This window comes from Cherax quadricarinatus, chromosome 54, assembly GCF_038502225.1.
Source record: "Cherax quadricarinatus isolate ZL_2023a chromosome 54, ASM3850222v1, whole genome shotgun sequence".
NCBI classification, from domain to species: domain Eukaryota; kingdom Metazoa; phylum Arthropoda; class Malacostraca; order Decapoda; family Parastacidae; genus Cherax; species Cherax quadricarinatus.
In genome coordinates, this window is record NC_091345.1 from 20,813,442 (window position 1) to 20,833,473 (window position 20,032).

Genomic DNA, 20,032 nt, shown 5'->3' on the forward strand with positions numbered 1-20,032 from the left:
TGATGCAATCAATCATACATTTTTAAGTTTGTAATTAAGTCCATTTATTCTTATTATTATGAGGTAGTATAATTAATGATACAAACATACATTTATAAGTTTGTAAAAATGGCTTAATAGTTAAGGGTTAATAAAGTATGGTGTGCGTATTTGGGGAAATTGCTTTGAATTTGGTTGGGGTTTAGCATAGTGTGGGTAGGTTTGTTATTGAGAGATGAGATAACTTTTGAGTATGATCCTAAACTGATTTGTGGGCAGGGGTCCTCTTGCTGCTTCAGGCAGAGAGTTCCAGATCTTAGGGCCCTTTATGTGCATTGCATTTTTGCAAAGTGCAAGATGGACATGAGGGATGTCAAAGAGTGTTTTGTGCCTCGTGTTATGCCTGTGTGTTCTGTTGAAGCTATCTAGGAAAAGTTTGAGTGTAGGGTTGATATTGGAGTTTAATGTTCTGCATATGTAGTAGGCACAATAATAAGTATGTATATTAAGTTCATGTTTTTTGAAGAGGGGTGTGGTGTGCTGTCTGGCACTGGAGTTGTGATCATCCTCACTGCCACTTTTTGTTGGGTTATTAAAGGTCTGAGGTGATTGGCTGTGGTAGATCTCCAAGCACAAATACCATAGGTGAGGTAAGGGTATATTAGAGAGTGATATAAGGTAAGGAGGGCCCAATGGGATACATAGTATTGTATCTTGGAAAGGATACCTAATGTTTTGGAAACTTTCTTAGTTATATGCTGGATGTGGGTCTGAAATTTAAGATTACAGTCAATGGGTGAACCATTTATCGATATGTTTAGCTGGATATTTGATGCTCAGTTTCCAAAAAGCATGAAGTAGGCTTTGTCTATATTGAGGGTAAGTTTGTTGGTAGTTATCCAGTTTGATATTTTAAGTAGCTCGCTGTTTACAGTGCTACTAAATATAGCCGGGTTTGGGTGGGAGAAGAAATAAGTGGTGTCATCTGTGAATAGAACTGGCTTAAGGAGTTGCGATGTATTTGGGAGGTCATTGATATAAATAAGAACGAGTAGAGGACCTAGGACACTCCAACAACTATACACCATTTGTGTACATATACTGGTGTCTACCACTAAGATATGATTTTAGGTAGTTGAGCGAGTGTCCTCTGACCCCGTAATGCTCTAGTTTTAGGTGCAAGATGTTGTGGTTGACTGTATCAAATGCTTTCTGTAAGTCTATGAAGAGTCCCAGAGGATATTTATATTTGTCAATTGCTGTAAATAGTAATTCGAGCATCTGAATAATTGCATCATTTGTGCTTTTTTTTTTAACCTAAACCCAAATTGGCAGGAGTTCAGTATGTTATGAGATAGGAAGTAGGAGTAGATTTCTTTATGTATTATTTTTTCGAAGATTTTTGAGAGCAAAGGCAAGTTAGATATTGGTCTGTTGTTATTTAGCTCTGTAGGATCCCTTCCTTTATGGATTGGGGTGACCCATGCCATCTTCAGTATGGATGGGAATTTAGAAGATTCAGCAGATTTGTTAAATAGTGTTGCAATAATGGGGGACAACACGAGCTGCTTTTTTATACATAACTGGTGGCCCGGTGGCCTGGTGGCTAAAGCTCCCGCTTCACACACGGAGGGCCCGGGCTCGATTCCCGGCGGGTGGAAACATTTCGACACGTTTCCTTACACCTGTTGTTCTGTTCACCTAGCAGTAAATAAATAGGTACCTGGGTGTTAGTCGACTGGTGTGGGTTGCATCCTGGGGGACAAGATTAAGGACCCCAATGGAAATAAGTTAGACAGTCCTCGATGACGCACTGACTTTCTTGGGTTATCCTGGGTAGCTAACCCTCCGGGGTTAAAAATCCGAACGAAATCTTATCTTATCTCTTAAGTCATTTAGGTCTCTTGCCTTGTTTTTAATGATTTAATTATAAGAGAGACTTCAGTAGAATTTGTTGGTGCTATATATGAGTATTTAGGTAACTACCAGTGAGGTAGTCTTGTGGCTGAGTATTTGCATTTTGACCATATAAAGTAGGAACTTCTTATCTAGTATGGAATAGTATAAAGATCACTCACAGCATAAACTAATGTTTATGTAACTAAGCCTAGTTCCTGAAGATTGTTTGCTTTTTGCCTACACAATTCTTCATATTAATGTTAAACCTTTTAAAATGTAAATTAGTTCTACAATATTATAATTTTCTTATTTTTTTAAGTTTGATTATGATCTAACCATTAACCTTTCCTATCATTGTTTTTGCTTGCCTGAAATAATTCATTAGCCTATTCTAAGCGTCAAAATAGTTTCAGCTTTGTTTCTAAAAGAAACGGTTACTTATGTATAAGCAACCATTTCGTTTTTTATTTCCATACATGTAACTAAAACCTCTTGAGTATAAATTACTAAATTTAAAAAGAGAAATGTTTGTTTTTCTTTTTGGGTCACCCTGCCTTGATGGGATGTGGCACGCTTCTTGGACAAAATTATTATTATTATAATCAAAAAGAAGCGCTAAGCCACAAGGGCTATACAGCGCTGCAGGGCAGGAAGGAAGCGAGGGCATCAGATGGCAAAAGGGAGATGGATGAGTAATAGGTTACGGATAACAGCAGGGCAGTGGATGGTGAAAGGGTAAAGAGCAAAAAGAGACTGAGCTAGACAGGGCTGAGCGGAGTGCGAAAGGTATCAACATCAGAGTTTGTGGAGTAAATCAGTCGTTGTCATGAAGTCAATGAGAGAGTCAGGATTAAAGGATGGTCCATCAGCAAGAAGGGAAGGTAAAGAGAGAGTAGTAGAACGAAGACAACGTTGGGGGTAAATTCTGCGTGCTCGTTGATAGACAGGGCAGTCTAACAGAATGTGGCGAATCGATACTGGAACTTAACACTGCTCACAGAGAGGAACAGGGTGCCTTTCCATGAGATACCCATGAGTAAGACAAGTGTGGCCAATGCGAAGGCGGGAGAGAGTGGTCTCCCAACCTCGGCACTGATGACAAGAAGACGGCCAGTAACCTATACTCGGTTTAATAGATTGAAGTTTGTTACCAAGCAGAGTTGACCAGCATTGTTGCCAACGGGTGTGAAGGTGGGTAGCTATTGCAGCAAAATAGTCCAGAAATGGAACACCTCTATAAGAAATTGGTAGGTCATGTACTGCTGACTGCGCAGCAGTGTCTGCCTGTTCATTGCCCTGTACGTCGACATGACCAGGGACCCATCAAAAAAAATATCTTTATGCTTGGTAGAGATACGGCGTAGCCAAAGTTGGATACGGAGAACTAGGGGGTGAGATGTATCAAATTTTCGTATAGCCTGTAGAGCACTAAGGGAGTCTGAAACTACCACAAATGATGACACAGGCATAGATGCGATACGAATAAGTGCTGCAAGAATGGCATACAATTCAGCAGTAAAAATGCTAGCCGAAGATAGTAAATGCCCCCGCACGACGCTGTCCAGAAACACTGCTGCGAATCCGACGTCGTCTGAAGACTTAGAGCCATCTGTGTACACAGCGATGGCATGAGAATGAGAGTGGAAGTGATCAAGAAAAAGAGAGCGGGAAGCCACCGTAGGCAGTTGGGCTTTCGAGCAACGGAGTGAGAAAGAACAGACCCGAACAGCTGGAACTTCCCAGGGGGAAGGGAAAAGTGAGATGCTACATGAACATATAAAGGTGGTAACTGAAGGGAAGACAAGAGCGAATGTAAGCGAAGAGAAAAGGGACGGAGCAAACGGGCGGTGAACAAATGAAGAATGTCTACTAATATCGGTGACCATTCTATAAATGGAAGGATTATGGAGATCGTGAGAGCGTACATAGTAGCGAAGGCAATGGGCATCACGGCGATCAGACAAGGATGGAACATACGCTTCTGCATAGAGGCCCTCAACAAGGGAAGAGCGAAAAGCACCAAGGCATAAACGTAATCCTTGGTGATGGATGGGGTTAAGGCTAGAGAGAGTAGCAGGAGAGGCTGCTGAATAAATCTGGTCACCATAATCGAGTTTCGATAAAACGAGGGCTGAATGTAGGTGAAGCAGAGTTCGACAATCAGCTCCCAAGGAAAGATGAGCAAGGGTTTTAAGAAGGTTTAGCCGGCTGTGACAAGTTGCCTTCAGAGGTAATGTGAGGTTTCCAGGATAACCTACGGTCAAAGAGAAGGCCTAGAAACCTGACTGTATCACGTTCGGGGATAAGGGAGCCATAGAGATACAAAGATTCGGAGATGACAGAGCGTCTAGTGAAAGTAATTTGGTGAGTTTTGGTACTGGAAAATTTAAACCCATGCGTGGTGGCCCAAGTGGAAACATGGTCGACCGCATGCTGGAGAGAAACTGCAATGAGATGACAGTCAGCGCCTGCACAAGCAATAGCGAAGTCATCAACATAGAGTGATGACCAAATATTGGGTGGAAGAACAGAGGCCAAATCATTTACAGCAAGGAGAAAAAGTGTTGTGCTCAGAACACATCCTTGAGGGACACCTTCAGCTTGGACGAAGTCCGGGGAAAGCACATTATTGACTCGAACACGAAAGCGTCTGTCAGTTAAAAAGTTCTTAAGGAAGGATGGTAGATTGCCTCGGAGGCCTAAGGAGTGGGCTTGGGCCAAAATATTATACCTCCAGGTTGTGTCATATGCCTTCTCAAGGTCAAAAAATATGGCAATAACTGAGTGATTATTCGCAAAGGCATTACGAACATACGTATCCAAGCATAGTAAGGGGTCTATGGTAGAACGGCCCTTACGAAAGCCATATTGACTAGCGGAGAGACTGTTGTGTGTCTCTAAATACCACATTAAATGTCGATTTACCAGAAGTTCCATCACTTTGCAAACTGCACTAGTAAGAGCGATGGGACGATAGTGGGAGGCATCATGTCATGTAGTAGAAGTAGAGGGGCAATTGGTATAAGGTGTCGTACGAGGTCTTGTCGATACTGGGGCTTGTGAGGAAGAACGCAAAGATGTGAGAACAGACTGAGTTGTAGGCGGGACGTCAGAGCCAAGGACACCAAAAGGATTAGATGCCGGAGTGGCTATGGGAGGGGTAACAACAGAGGAGGCTGCAGAAAATAGGACCACAGAAGTGGGGGGATGTTTTGAAACACGAGAATAAGAAACATGGGGTAGTCTTCCTTGGATGCGGAGATGAGTAACTGCCATAGCATAAGGGAGACCTTCTGCCTCTTTGAGGTAACGGATTTCACGCTCATTTAAGTAGACCTGGCAACGGTGGGAGTACGAAGGGTGAGCTTCATTACAATTAAAGCAAGATGGAGGTTGACTGCAAGATGTATTAGAATGGTCGTCGGCACCACAGACTGGGCATTCAGTTATAGATCTGCAATATTTCGTTGGGTGACCAAAACGCCAGCAATTTCTACACTGTTGCAGTGTAGGGATCACCTTTCGAACTTGTAACCTATGTCCCACAACATAAACAGAGGACGGGAGTTCTTGGCTGTCGAAAGTTAATCGAGCCACATTGCAAGGGTAATGTCTCCGCCCACGGGCAGGAAGGACATAAGTGTCGACTTTGAGGATTGGGAGATCCTGGAGTTCTAGCTGTTCAAGAATGTCATTGCCACATGGCTGGAAATTCTGTTGGACTATGGTATGGGGCAGAATGACAGTACCACTACAAGAATTGAGAGAAAGAAGTTTTTCAATAGTGATAGGAGAAGTATCAATATGCGAAAGGAGAGAAAGATCATGAGCTTGGGTAGCATTCTGGACTGTGACGATGCGCGTACCGCTCTTGAGAGCATGAAATGAAATATCTCTACCAACATGACGCAGGAGCGCTTTGCCAATACTATGGTCAGAAAGATAGGCAGAAGAAGAAGTCGGTCTTAAAGTAAAGAATTTAGTCCATTGTGTGGTCCAAAACTGAACGTGGAGAGGGAGTGCATGACGCGTCGGTCTTTTCTGAGTAGAATGGGAAGGTAACGAAGGAACATCATCAAGAGATTGACGTTGGCGTTTAGGAGTAGGACCGGAGTTGGTCCATCGTGAAACGGGCTGGCGATTTGAAAATTGCCGTACCGAGGAGAGGCCGGAAGCATAGTCAAAGGAGAGCGGAGGTCAGACAAATCGAAGGAGTCAGTCGAAGCCCCGGTACCTGAAGCGGCTGAGAAAACAGCACCAGCAAGAGGTACAGGGGCATCAGGAGTGTCCGAAGAGTGGTCTAAAAACAAGGCAGGGTCAGAATGGGGTGCGGTATCAAGAAGGGGCCTGGGGGTAGTGGGTTCATGGATTGGGTTCTCCATGGTTAGGTTACTCCTTTGCTTTTTGTTTTTAAGAAAAAAAAAGAAAGAAGAAAAGAAAATAAAAATAAAAAAAGGGGGGAGAGGGGAGGAATAGTTCCCAGGAGGAAGGAAAGGGCCGGAAATCTCCCTCCGCGCCCAAGAGGACCTCAGCACCGCTAGTAGCGCAGATGCAGCATGGAACCCGTGCCATACCCTACCCTTCATGCCAGTAAACCAGCAATCCGAGATAGCAACCTCACATCTGCCGAGCTACCTCGGTGGACAAAAGAGAGGGCGGCCGGATATCCACCACAAAGCATACCTCCTTCGGCCACCACCCCCGGAATCCGAAAGGTAGCTTCCAGAGATACACCCGTCGCCCAAAAGACACCCAAAGCTACACTCCGGGATACCGGAGAGGGATCGGGACATCCCCAGGCGATCCAGATTCCACGGCAAACTACGCCACCGCCAAGAACCTCAACGGAATGGGATGGACCCCGGTATCCTTTTCCCTACCTAGGAACTAGCGTGCCTGTGGGAGAAATCCCAAAGGCCAAAAAGAGGAAGGGCAAAAGGGAGGGGTGGGGAGGAGGAGGAGGAAAGGAAAAAGGGGAGGATGGGATAGGGAAGGGGGGATTGGGGGGTAATTAGGTTCGGTCTGAGGAAGGAGACCGACAGGTCTAATTCCTCAGACCAAGAGCCTCTTCACCACAACAAGGAGCCCCCCTTGAAGAGGTCTTGGACAAAAAAAAAAAAAAAAAAAAAAAAAAAAAAAAAAAAAAAAAAACTTTTTTTTTAAATAAACACAAAGAACAAGTACTTAATATTTATTAATTCCTAAGTACTGTACACAGTACAGCAAACAATAATTTAAAAGTTTGCAAAGTTATTAATTCCCCCTTTAACAATATGATGTATATGTAATTTAGAATAATTACAGTAGCTCATTATATAAAGCATTAGAGCACTGTCAGTATCTTACTTGAGTACATGAAGTGATGGAGACAACAAACGATGGAACAGATGAACAGGAAAGGTTGACAAGACGACCTTCTGCCAACAAAATGATCCTCTTGCCATCAGGCCACAAGACATGATCCACCTGGGAACGAACTTTTTCCCACGTCAAGTCGGGAGTGCGAAGAGAATTCTGGAGACCATACAGTGTGTCATAAAATCCTATCTTATATAAAAAAAAAAGGGTTGCATCACTCACTCTTAATATTAGGACACCTTTAAGGGATAATATTATGTAGAATGTTCCCTATCATATATATTTTAGGTTCATTTTGAAGGAGCTCATTCAGTACTTGTCACAAAATCTCGAGGTGCATGCTGGTTTATTTTCACTTTCAAGTAACAGATGTCACTTGGCTCTACTTAATGAAAACTTACACAAAGCTTGTAGATTACACTTTTATAGTTATGGATATACAAGAAAGAGTGAAGAAAGGATAAAATGAAAATAACCCCTTGAAGGTGCCTTGGTTCAAGTGAAGGGCTCTTGATCCAAAGAACTGTCACTATCATCCCTTTTCTTGAATTAAATATGACTACCTCCCAATCTCAAGGTTCTATAGAACCATCTCCTTTGAGTTTGGTGCTCTCCCCATGAAATAAATAAGTAATATAAACTTTTAATAGAAAAAAGTTACTTAAAGGATAATATGGAGTAGAGTAATAAGTATTGTAAGTAGTAGGTTGGTAGAGAGCAACCACCCAGGGAGGTACTACCATCTTCCCAAAGTAAATGTGAAATGGAAACCTATAATTGTTTTACACAATGGTAGGATTGCTGGTGCCTTTTCTGTCTCATAAACATGCAAGGTTTCAGGTACATCTTGCTACTTCTACTTACACTTAGGTCACACTACACATGCATGTACAAGCATATACATACACACCCCTATGGGTTTTCTTCTATTTCCTTACTAGTTCTTGTTCTAATTTATTTCCACTGATCTCCATGGGGAAGTGGAACAGAATGCTTCCTCCGTAAGCCATGCGTGTCGTCAGAGGTGACTAAAATGCTGGGGAGCAAAAGGCTAGCAACCCCTTCTCCTGTATATACAGTAGACCATTATATTACATGATTTTATTTGGCACGTTTTGGTTATTGCACTATTGAAAAATTGTAGCACAATTTTATACAACACTTCGTAAAATTAACTTAACAGTTTGCGGGAGGTTAAAAAATTTGGAGCATCACCCGCGGGATACTTCCCCAACACAACTAGGGGCTAGGCTTGTTTATTATTTTGTTTGTGGATTGAGTTTAGATCTTTTAATTGCCATATTTTGTATCTGCCAAGCAATCATAGCACCCAGTAGGCATACAAGTGTTGCTGAAAGAGGCAAGAAAAGGTTTAAGCATTTAAGTCTAGGGGTTAAGAAGAAAATTGAGATATTAGGCAAGTTTAAGAGTGGCTCACATGTGATTGATATAGTGAGGGCCTATGGTCTTAATGAAGCGTCAGTTCGTACAATTAACCCTTAAATTGTCCAAACGTAGATTTACATTTTTTCAACATTTGAAAGTACGTAAAAAAAGTAGATTTTTTTTTTTTTTTTTTTTTACATTTGAAAACGTGTAAAAAAACTTTGATTTACATTTTTTTTTTTTATATTTGAAAATATGTAAAAGAAACGTAGATCTGCTTGGACAGTTTAAGGGTTAGAAAGAATGAAGTGAATATACGAGCTTGTGTAATAAATAACCCAGGATGTCATCTCATGAAAAGAATGACACGTACGTCACAACAAGTATAAAACTGAAAACTTGTTGCTTGAGTGGATCGAACGAAAAACAAAGAAAAGTGCACCACTTAATTTCATCTTAATTAGGGAAAAGGCCTTACAGTTGTTTAAAGCATTGTGTGATAAGGAAGGCCTGAAAAAGTATGTTTAGTACAGGCTGGTTTCACAACTTTAAGTTGTGTAATAAGTTACATAATATTAAGTTTTCTGGTGAAAGCACTTCAGCTGATCATACAGCAGCAAGTAATTTCCCTGCTGAATTGCAGGAAATTATTTCTGAGAGTGGCTATGAGCCACATCAAGTGTTTAATTTTGACGAGATGTGTTTTTTGGAAGAAAATGCCAACAAGAACTTACATCAGTCAGCAAGAGAAGAGTGCACAGGGTTTCAAGAGCAAAGGATCAATTCACATTGCTCCTTTGCGGTAATGTGTCAGGTGGTTTCTAGTGTAAGCCCATGGTTATTTACCGCTCTAAGAATCCTCGTGCTTTGAAAGGTGTAAATAAAAACACCTTACCAGTAATTTGGAGGTCAAATCAGTCACTGGTTTTCCCGTGCTTGAGTCAAGTTCAGGAAATTGTTCAGCTGGCAAGGAGATTACCAGGTGATGGTTTTGAAGATATGAATGAAGATATGAATGAGCTCTTAGAGATGATGATGATGATGAAGACAGGAGTCCAGAGGAAATGTTGGCAGAGCTTGATGCACAGATACAAGGGAGCCACATAACAGAAGATGAAGAAGAACCTAAAGAAAAACAGTTAACACTGCAGTAGTTACATGAGCAGTTCCATGTTGCTGCTAAACTAGCAGACTTTTTCACTGACGAAGACCCTCACAAATCTAGAAGCAGTTTTGAAATGGGGTCTAGACCAGCTGATTATGCCTTACTGTCAGCTGTATAATGTACTGCAGGGTTATAGCCCAGAGATCCATTACAGAATTTATGCACACTCCAATACAACCATCGACTTTAGTACCAGAACCTCTACCATCCACTTCTGCTGACAACAAACAACCATCCACCTCAGCCCAGCAGGGCCAAACCATATATCTCCACTCTCTTCACAATCATCCACAAACACCAGTACCCACAATTTAAGGTAAGAAACACTATTATTTTTGTTGCATTTGTAGTCTTAAGCAGTAAAAGTAATATGTATATCACAATAATGAACTACAATTACATATTCACTTTTATTTTTGTTAGATCTGTTGGTCTAAAAAAATTGTTTGGGGGCTCCCAGGAATGTAACCCTATTTTTCCCACGAGTTCTTCAGTTTATCTAATACGGTGTTACCTAACACGGCGTTTTCAGGAACGAAACTACCGTGTAATATAACGGTCTACTGTATTATTAAATTTAAAAAGAGAAACTTCTGTTATTCTTTTTGAGCCACCCTGAATTACAGTACGTACGTATATCTGAAGTATCACACTGTGCAAACTAAGTCACAATAATAAGTATTCATACTAATGCAGATGGTTGGAATGGTCAATGAGAGGAAATTGTGCATGCTACAACAGCTTTTTTTTTTTTTTTTTTTTTTTTTTAACTTTTTTTTTTTTTTCAACAAACTGGCCATATCTCACCAAGGCAGGTGACCTAAAAAGAAAAATGAAATTTTCCCTTTTTAAATTTAGTAATGTATACAGGAGAAGGAGTTACTAGCCCCTTGCTCCCGGCATTTTAGTTGCCTCTTACGAGAGGCATGGCTTACAGAGGAAGAATTATGTTCCACTTCCCCATGGAGATAAGAGGAATTAAACAAGAAAAAGTAGTAGTGAGAAAATAGAAGAAAAGTGTGTGTATACATATACATATGCTTGTATGTGTATGTGTAGTGTGACCTAAATGTAAGTAGAAGTAGCAAGTCATACCTGAAATCTTGCACATTCCTTATTCCTTTAATAAACCAGCTGTATCCCACCGAGGCAGGGTGGCCCAAAAAGAAAAACAAAAGTTTCTCTTTTCAAATTTAGTAATTTATACAGGAGAAGGGGTTACTAGCCCCTTGCTCCTGGCATTTTAGTTGCCTCTTATGACATGCATAGCTTATGGAGGAAGAATTCTGTTCCACTTCCTCATGGAGATAAGAGGAAATAAACAGGAACTAGTACAAAAATAAAAGAAAACCCAGAGGGGTGTATATATTCTTTCTTCTTCCTTTCAACAAACCGGCCGTGTCCCACCGAGGCAGGGTGGCCCAAAAAGAAAAACAAGAGTTTCTCTTTTCAAATTTAGTAATTTATACAGGAGAAGGGGTTACCAGCCCCTTGCTCCCGGCATTTTAGTCGCCTCTTACAACATGCATGGCTTACGGAGGAAGAATTCTGTTCCACTTCCCCATGGAGATAAGAGGAAATAAACAAGAACTAGTAAGTAAATAGAAGAAAACCCAGATGGATGTGTATATATATGCTTGTACATGTATGTGTAGTGTGACCTAAGCGTAAGTAGAAGTAGCAAGATGTACCTGAAATCTTGCATGTTTATGAGATAGAAAAAAGACACCAGCAATCCTACCATTGTGTAAAACAATTACAGGTTTCCATTTTACACTCACTTGGCAAGATGTTAGTACCTCCCTGGGTGGTTGCTGTCTATCAACTTACTACCTAGGATTTTTAAACATACCTACAATAAAATATTAAGATATGTCACCATTAGCATGACTATTAATTTAACTACAGTTATGTAGTGGATCCTCGGTTTTCATACTCCCCAGCTTGCATGTAAAACCACAGTTATTCTCCATAAAATGTATTTTTTGTTAATATTTTTGAGTGTCTGGAACAGATTGGATTTACATTATTTCTTATGGGAAATATCATAAAAAAAATATATTTTATAGAGAATAACTGTGGTTTTACATGCAAGCTGGGGAGTATGAAAACTGAAGTGTAATTATAAACAGGCTTAGTATAATTACAATCATGGATTTTGCTACTAAATACAAACATGACAAACAAGTATGTATCAAAAACTTACAACATCAATTTCAGTATTAGAATGACCCATGTTACAGACAATGGCTCCATTCTTCATCTTATCCATATGGTCACGTGTCACTACATTCTTGTTACCAGTTGCTGTCACCAAAATATCAACTTGTCTGATGACTTCTGACAGCTTCATCACACGGAAACCATCCATACTGTTGAGGGTAATGCGGAGAAATAAAAATATATCCTGACAGCAGGTACATGGAAAACATGAAAAACTGTGTATGTGTGTACATCAATTTCTATCATACTTGTAATAATACACATAATTTTGACCTGAAATGCTACTTCTTTAACCATGATAATAAACTAGCTTCTAGTAATCAATCTTTGCTATATAATTTAATTATAAAGACATCAGAATTACCAAAGAAAAAGGATAAAATATAGATCTCTCCCTAAATCCTTAGAAATGCAAACTGGTGTCCTTCAGCAAACACACCAATGAACAAGTCTTGACTACCCTGAGTTGTTGCTCCTACTGACTGGACTCTCTCTGTTGAACTGGTGAGTGAGACACATCTGGACACACAGACCCTTAATACTGCAGAGGCTCTCTGCCTTGTTGCACCAATTCAAATGTATTTGTAGCAAAGGTTGGCATGTTAGATATACTTAAGTCAATGAGATCATCAAAAGAAGCCTGGCTACAGCCCTCTGTCCAGCTGAGAGAACCTTGATTTTACTACCCAACACCCTGCCAACCTCCCTGATAGGATCACAATATATCCCTGGAAGAATGGTATACTGTTGGTGTGGGACTATTTATGTATCTACCCTGGCTGATACCTACATCCAATTTAGTGCTGGTCAAGAGGGTGGTGCTGTGGATCACTAGGAAGGTCACCAGCTCAGCAAGTATTGTGGCTTGGTCCACCAGTATTGCTGAATCCGTACAGGATCACAGACGCTTGGCTCATAAGGAAAGTATGCCATGGGTTTCCTCAAAAACTGGGTTTCCAGGTTCATCAAAACTACCATGGACCCAAAGGATGCCACCTTTTTTTTGTCCAGCACTTCACTGTAGTAATCCAGAGAAGGAACACCTGCTGCATCCTGGGTTCCCAACCCACATCTGTGGAGCTCGATAAGCTTTGCAACTTAAAACCTATGCATTTATTTACTCTTTACAATTCTATATGCATGTAAATTCCTAAACTAATGTAATTATCAATATGTAACCATATATTAATGCAATCTTAGATTTTACCCTGAGGTATGTTTATTCTCTTTCCCAAGGACAAGGGTCACTGATCAGCACTAGGGGTGGTACTTTCCCCATTGGAAAATATAAATAAAAGTATTAGATAAAAGGTACATCAAATCTTATAATGACCTGTTTTTAGTTTCATTCTTATAGACAAGCAAGAGCCAGGAAGACAACTTCACGACTAACGTGAAGTGGCTAACGCAACGGTCTGGAGTTTTGAGACTCTCTGACCGCGGGTTCAAATCCCGCCCGTGGTATGTTTTTTTTTAGACAACTTCACAATTACAGCACTGTATAATTTGTCATTTACTACCTTACAGCATCTACAGAAAAAAAGTATACAGCACATCAAATGGGTGTAACAGAACATGCACAATTTAAACTGTTAAATATATACTGCACTAACCATGCCTGCAGAGCACAAACAGGGTCAATTTCAGTGACATAGACAGTGCAACCAAGACCTTTAAGAGCCTGGCAGCAGCCTTTTCCAACTTCTCCATATCCACAGATCACCACTTGCTTTCCTCCAAACATTACGTCAGTTGCACGTTTTAAACTGTTGGTAATGGAAAAAATAAGTGATATTCTGTGAACTTCATTTATTTATTTCATGAGTGGAGCACTAAACCCATAGGAGTCATGAACTATCCTCCGCAAAACTAAAGTTGCCACTAAACTCTAGTTCGAGTGTTTATGAGTCAACTCATTCTTGGGTCTTTGTCACATCGAAGTGGGTGATACAGAAAAGAATATTTATCTTCCTTGACTAAATATTTGCAAATGAGTTGAGCTCATAAGTGTGTAGAAAATTAAATGTTTATATGGTTATTCTACTGAAACTAGTTAAAACAAAATTAGAAATTCATAATACCACCCTCAGCAAGATTTTAATTTAGATCAACTGGATTACTAACCTCACAAAACACCAGCTGTGTGCATGTTTTGCTTATGTTTACATAATGAAAGTTCAAATTGTTTTAAAGTCCAGCAATGATCTTCACTGCCTTATCACAGTAATGAGTCATTTTCAAGAAGGGTATGAAAATTAGGTTCGTGTGATTCAGGCTCATCAAAATGAACCTACTTTTTACCAGAAGAAACACATAGTTAAAAAAAAACTTGTATGTTGGTACAAGTTGCTCCATAAAATATATTTAAATATTTTGAAACAATTTATACCTGTTAAGGAGCAAGTCTTCTACATCTGCAGCCTATCTGAAATTTTATATTTGCTATGTAGCTATGATCAGCAGAGTACCAAAAATACAGGAGTATGGACTCCAGCTCTAATAAAATTACATCTTGCCACACTGGTACTAATACTCCACTTGACTTAAGAATTATCCTTAGACAGCAGCAACAAAACTTTTCATATTTTATAGTGTCCCATGTTGCCAAAAAAGGACAAAAGAAATAAAGGTTGAGGTAAAAAAAAAAAAGTACTAGAGACTTCGTTTTTAAATGAATGTTCCTGTAAGGCTTCTAAGAACAATTACAGCATTGAAAAACATTAAAATACAGCCTCTCCTCACTTAGGGATGTACTCATTTGCTAACAACTCGAACTTACAACGGGCTCTCTGACCAGTATGCATACCCAAATAATGTATATTAGAGCTGATTTCCTCCATTCTGTTTATTATAATATACAGTACAGTATATAGTGCAAGGGTGACATTAAAACAATATCAAAGATGGTTGACACAAACCCACTACCATTATAGTATGCTCCTTGTGTAGTGACAAATTCGTTTACCAATGTGGTCTTAGGAACAGAACTCTGTTGTTAAGTGAGGAGAGGCTGTACACTAAATGAGATGGTACAAATAATAGTTTGTATATATGTATATGATGATGAAAGTTTCCTTTTTTTTTGGGGTCACCCTGCCTTGGTGGGAAATTGTTGAAGTGTTAAAATATATAGATGTATATATGTATGTGTGTGTGTATATATACATAATTCTTCCTCCGTAAGCCATGCGTGTTGTAAGAGGCGACTAAAATGCCAGGAGCAAGGGGCTAGTATCCCCTTCTCTTCTATAAATTACTAAATTTAAAGAGAAACTTTTGTTTTTCTTTTTTGGGCCACTCTGCCTTGGTGGGATATGGCCGGTTTGTTGAAACACACAAATGCACACGTACACACACACACACACACACACTTACACTTCCTCCCGCCTCGGTGGGATATGGCTGGTTTGTTGAAAGAAGAAGATATACTTCCTAGATGAATAATTTCGGTGTAAAGCCTTCTGAGCAATTTCTATTTTAATTAGCAAAATAATGTTCTTTTTGTCTGAACCAAACTAACTTGAAAATAATAATTATGGAACTACATACAGTACAATATTTTGTAGCAAAGTAAAGTTTGCATGTTTAAATTTCATATAAATGCTGCATAAGTATGTATATAAATAAAAAGAAATAATGCATAATGCTTTTTTTACCTGTCAATAATTGATTCCCTGCATGAGTAAAGGTTATCAAACATAGTCTTGGTAACAGAATCATTGACATTCATGGCAGGCACAGTAAGTTTTCCTGCCTTACTCAGCTGGTATAAGCGGTGCACACCAGTTACACTCTCCTCACAGATACCTGAAACAGATTGCACCTCTGATATTAGCAATTAAGTTGATTTTGCTATGTGTAAATTTTAGTGAATAAATGTTCTCTAGACTGCAATCTGTTGTAAGTGAGGTATTACTCTATTACTGAGTGGCAATACAGTCTTATCATTTAGGATAAATGATCTTTAGTACCATGTTATCCTGTCCTTCTGGAAGAAATGCTTCTCAAAACCTTGAAGGTGTGAAATGCATAATTCATCCTTGTGAGTCTTTTTTTTTTGTCAAGTAATTTCATATATAAAATACTGATTTAATGAAAAATGGCAAAGTACAACAGAGTAATTCAAACAGTATAGTTTATTTACACTTTAGTGCATTATGGGCAAAATTATTTTACAAAAAATCAATATTTATTTTTTACCTTTGATCATCTTGAACATAGCTGGATACTTCTTAAGCATGAGATGAGTGGCATCGCCTCCATCATCCAAAATCATATTAGGTTGCCAGTTCTCAGTGTTAATACACTTGTCAATACACCACCAGAAGTCTTCCTCACTTTCTCCACGCCAAGCAAAGATTGAATGATCTGCAGGAGTTAATATTGGGAGCATTGTTATAGTTTTGAGAATACTATATAGTTGATAGCATGAAATGAAATTCGTAAAAGGATGAGACTATATATAATGTAAGATAATATGTAACTGAGAAGAAAGCCATCACTATCTTTAATCACTGACAAAAAAAGTTATATATGATTTCTAGACATTCAAATTAACTTTTAAAACCATCTCTTAAAAAAAAAAACTATTCAAGAATGCCTAAAGTAGACCCATACTTAAGAACAGAGAACAAATAATGACAGGTACTTTAAAACTAATCTATTTGGTATTTAATCCATGAAGCCATTTAAGTTTATTAACAAAATTACCCTACTTGAAAAATAAAATATTAATTTATTAACACACACTCTCTTTAAATCTCAGTTTACAAACCTAATTAATTTAAGAGGACTATATCTGATCTTTTGAGTATTACTGTCTAAAAATGGGCATGACTCTCTAAGTTATCATAACACAATTGTAAACAACTGATGACCTGAGCAGGATTCACACCCATTGCAAGCCAGTCTGAAAATTAGCAGGGCAGTTCCCTAATCACAATATCATACCATCCTTATAGAATTCATCCAACTTAAATATTGCTGTACACCAATAGACCCCTTAAGGCAGGAAAAATTGGGAATTGGGAAAATGTACAGAGATTTTGTAATGACACGATTGCAAATAAACCATGTTGACGGCAGTGAAGGAACTTGAGCTAGAGTTCGTCATGGCCACGCTAGCTGGAGATTCGTCTGTAAAAACTTGCATTTGTGGTCACAGAGGTGCCTGTGCTAACTTTCCTATGGTGTAGAAATATACCTAGTTGGATGAATCTTATTGTGGCTAGCTGGTCTAGTGGCTAACGCGACGGGCTGGAGTTTTGAGACTCTATGACTGCGGGTTCAATCCCGGCCGGGGGTATGGTTTACAGAGATTTTTTTAACACCTATATAAATTCAGTCAGGCACCTAAATTATTGGTTACCATGCTATCCTAGACAGGCAGTAAGGATAGTGTGGGACTACACATGTATGCCTACAATGACTTTACATGTCTAATGTGTACTTTGCCTTCAATAGTTCAAATACTGTTCTTCTATTATAAAAACAAGGCTTTTTAAGATACTCAGATGAATGCTGGCATGTACAAAATTCCATGTGCCAATTATGATTAGTGTTACATTAGGGAAACTAGTGAATGAGATAACTTTTAATGCTGGTAAAGGATTCTTATTCTAAGAATTGGAGATGCCTTCCCATTCCTGGTCCTGGCTGCCTCCCACTTCCCAAGTGTTATATGGCCTCTACAGGTTTAGCACTTGTCCATGAATGTAATAATAATATAATTGCCTGTTGTTTGTGTCCACCTGGTGGCAACTACAGTACTACAAAACCGATCACAGAGAAACTAGTTTTCAACTGTAACTAATGCCTCCTGCTATACATGAATAATAAATATTTTATGTGGTACTGTAACTATCCACAGTGCACCTAATATCACATTACTGTATATTGGACAGAAAAAAAATAAGAACTTTCTTACCAGCCTCGGCTAAAGCAGCAGCCACTTCATTTTGTGTAGAGAATATATTGCAGGCTGACCATCGCACACTGGCACCCAGTTCCACCAGTGTCTCTATTAACACCTGAAAACAAAGTTAATATCAGTTGGATATCATAGGTGTCTTGATGAGTGTATTAAAGACACATGTGTTAAGCTTTTATTGTGATAATGGTTTGCTCTGTGTAAAGCTATATTCACTCAATGACTTGATGAGGCTCTAGGGTGAAATATTGTTATGATAAAAGCTTGCTCCACACCAGTGTCTTTAATATCATCTGTTGACCAATAGAGTAATGCTGTTATTCACTGTCAAAAACTTTACATGAAGACAATTTCACTGCCAAAGTGATGTGAATCCAAGGAAATAAACTTATATTACAAAGCAAATATTTTATGATCACAATTATCAACGATTCAACAAGGACAAGCTCTTATTCTGAAGACACATTTCATATTTAATGTACAGTATATAATGTAAGTATATTAAACAGCCTTGCATAAATTCTGAAGGGTTCTGTCCTTTAAAGTGTGGAGATGTAGGCATTAATGCAAAACTTAAACCAAGATAAACTACTGCCTTTTTTCTGAAACAAGACATTCTCAAAGACACATTCCTAAAACCTCAATACCCGGTAAGCAGCTTAACTTAGTCAAGCTAACAAAATCATCAGACAACAAAACAATTCTGAGACTTACTGCAGTCTGGGCATTGATGTGTGTACAGCCCACTATCTTGGCACCTTTGAGTGGTTTGTCATCTGTAGCTCGCTTTCGCAAAGCAACAATGCCAGGCATTTCTGAAAGTAAAATTAATAAATATAACTATTATTATAACGTTCATGGGAAGAACTAAACCCATAGGGGCCATAGAGTGCCTGGGGAAATGGGAGGTAATCAGGTTTCATTCAAGGAAAGGAAGAAAAAAATCTAATTTCTTAGATCAAGAGCTCTTCACTGGCCCAAAATGCTCTCCATAACCAAGGGTTTTCTATAGCAGTAAGTCAACACCACATTTTCAATACCAATTGTAAGCCATTCTTTATAGAAATATAGTATACAGAAGTATAAAGTACTCTAGACCCATCAAGTCTGAGGGACTGAACACTTGTCAAGACTAAGGGAATGAACACATGTCAAGGCTAAGGGACTGAACACCTCGTGTCAAGTCCAAGGGATAACACCTGTCAATGTTGAGGGACAACACCTTCTTCCAAGGCTAAGGGACTGAACAGCTCCTGTCAAGGTTAAGGGACAATACCTATCAATACTGAGGGACTGAACACCTGTCAAGGCTAAGGAACCGAACATCTGTCACGGCTAAGGGACTGAACACCTGTTAAGGCCAAGGGACAACACCTGTCAATGCTGAGGGACTGACCATCTGTCAAGTTTGAGGGACTGATCACCTCAACTGCTTCATGTCTTCCAGTGTTTCTCAGTATTTTTCAATTTGACTGACGAAGCCACTGGTTGGCGAAAGCTTTTCATAATGGAGATTCGCTTATGTTACACGTGTTTCGTTTATAATGTGGTACTAAATCCATGGAAAATCACAGGAATGTAATACATGCTTACTGTGTATATTTACACCTTGTGACTGCCACTTACCCTGCTCGGCAATCTCAATCTCCCTTCGCCCAAAAGCAGCTTGGGATATGTTCTTGACGCAGAAGTCACTCGAACCTTTAGAGTTCTTTTGGTTCTTTTCTCGTGGCGAGACTTCATCTTCTTCACTGCTTGATCCAGTGTACGAAGCTGTGGGAAAATAAACCAATGTCAGTCGTGCACTGTTAGGTGTGCAAGGTAATGAAATTTAGAATAGCTACAGAAAGGTTTAACAATCTACAAACCCGGGTACTGAATAATACAGTTAAGAACACAGTTGCTTAAGAAAAAACATTGGAAAAATATCAAGCAAAAAATCTGGAGGTACAGTACTATAGTAAAGTGGTATAACAAGTGGTATGTCAAGGTTGTGAGAGACGAGAAGACATTAAAAAATGTATGGAACTGGGATTAGTCTCATAAAAAAAATGTTAATCTAAAACATTAACTCTAAATTAAATTTTTAATAT

At 39.2% G+C, this 20,032-nt stretch overlaps 1 protein-coding gene across 9 annotated transcripts in view; it reads right to left on the reverse strand.

Annotated features, from left to right (window-relative positions):
- LOC128699201 (adenosylhomocysteinase-like 1) overlaps positions 1–20,032 on the reverse strand; it is a 562,478-nt gene that overhangs the window by 16,966 nt on the left and 525,480 nt on the right. For all 9 annotated transcript variants that reach the window (XM_070096725.1, XM_053791785.2, XM_053791787.2 and 6 more), the window contains 8 exons: positions 19,566–19,712; positions 18,654–18,754; positions 17,937–18,039; positions 16,211–16,378; positions 15,667–15,817; positions 13,624–13,776; positions 11,994–12,159; positions 7,225–7,392 (listed from right to left, as the gene is read on the reverse strand). In XM_070096725.1, the coding sequence (XP_069952826.1) occupies positions 7,225–7,392; positions 11,994–12,159; positions 13,624–13,776; positions 15,667–15,817; positions 16,211–16,378; positions 17,937–18,039; positions 18,654–18,754; positions 19,566–19,712 (1,157 nt within the window). The remainder of the gene's footprint in view (positions 1–7,224; positions 7,393–11,993; positions 12,160–13,623; positions 13,777–15,666; positions 15,818–16,210; positions 16,379–17,936; positions 18,040–18,653; positions 18,755–19,565; positions 19,713–20,032) is intronic.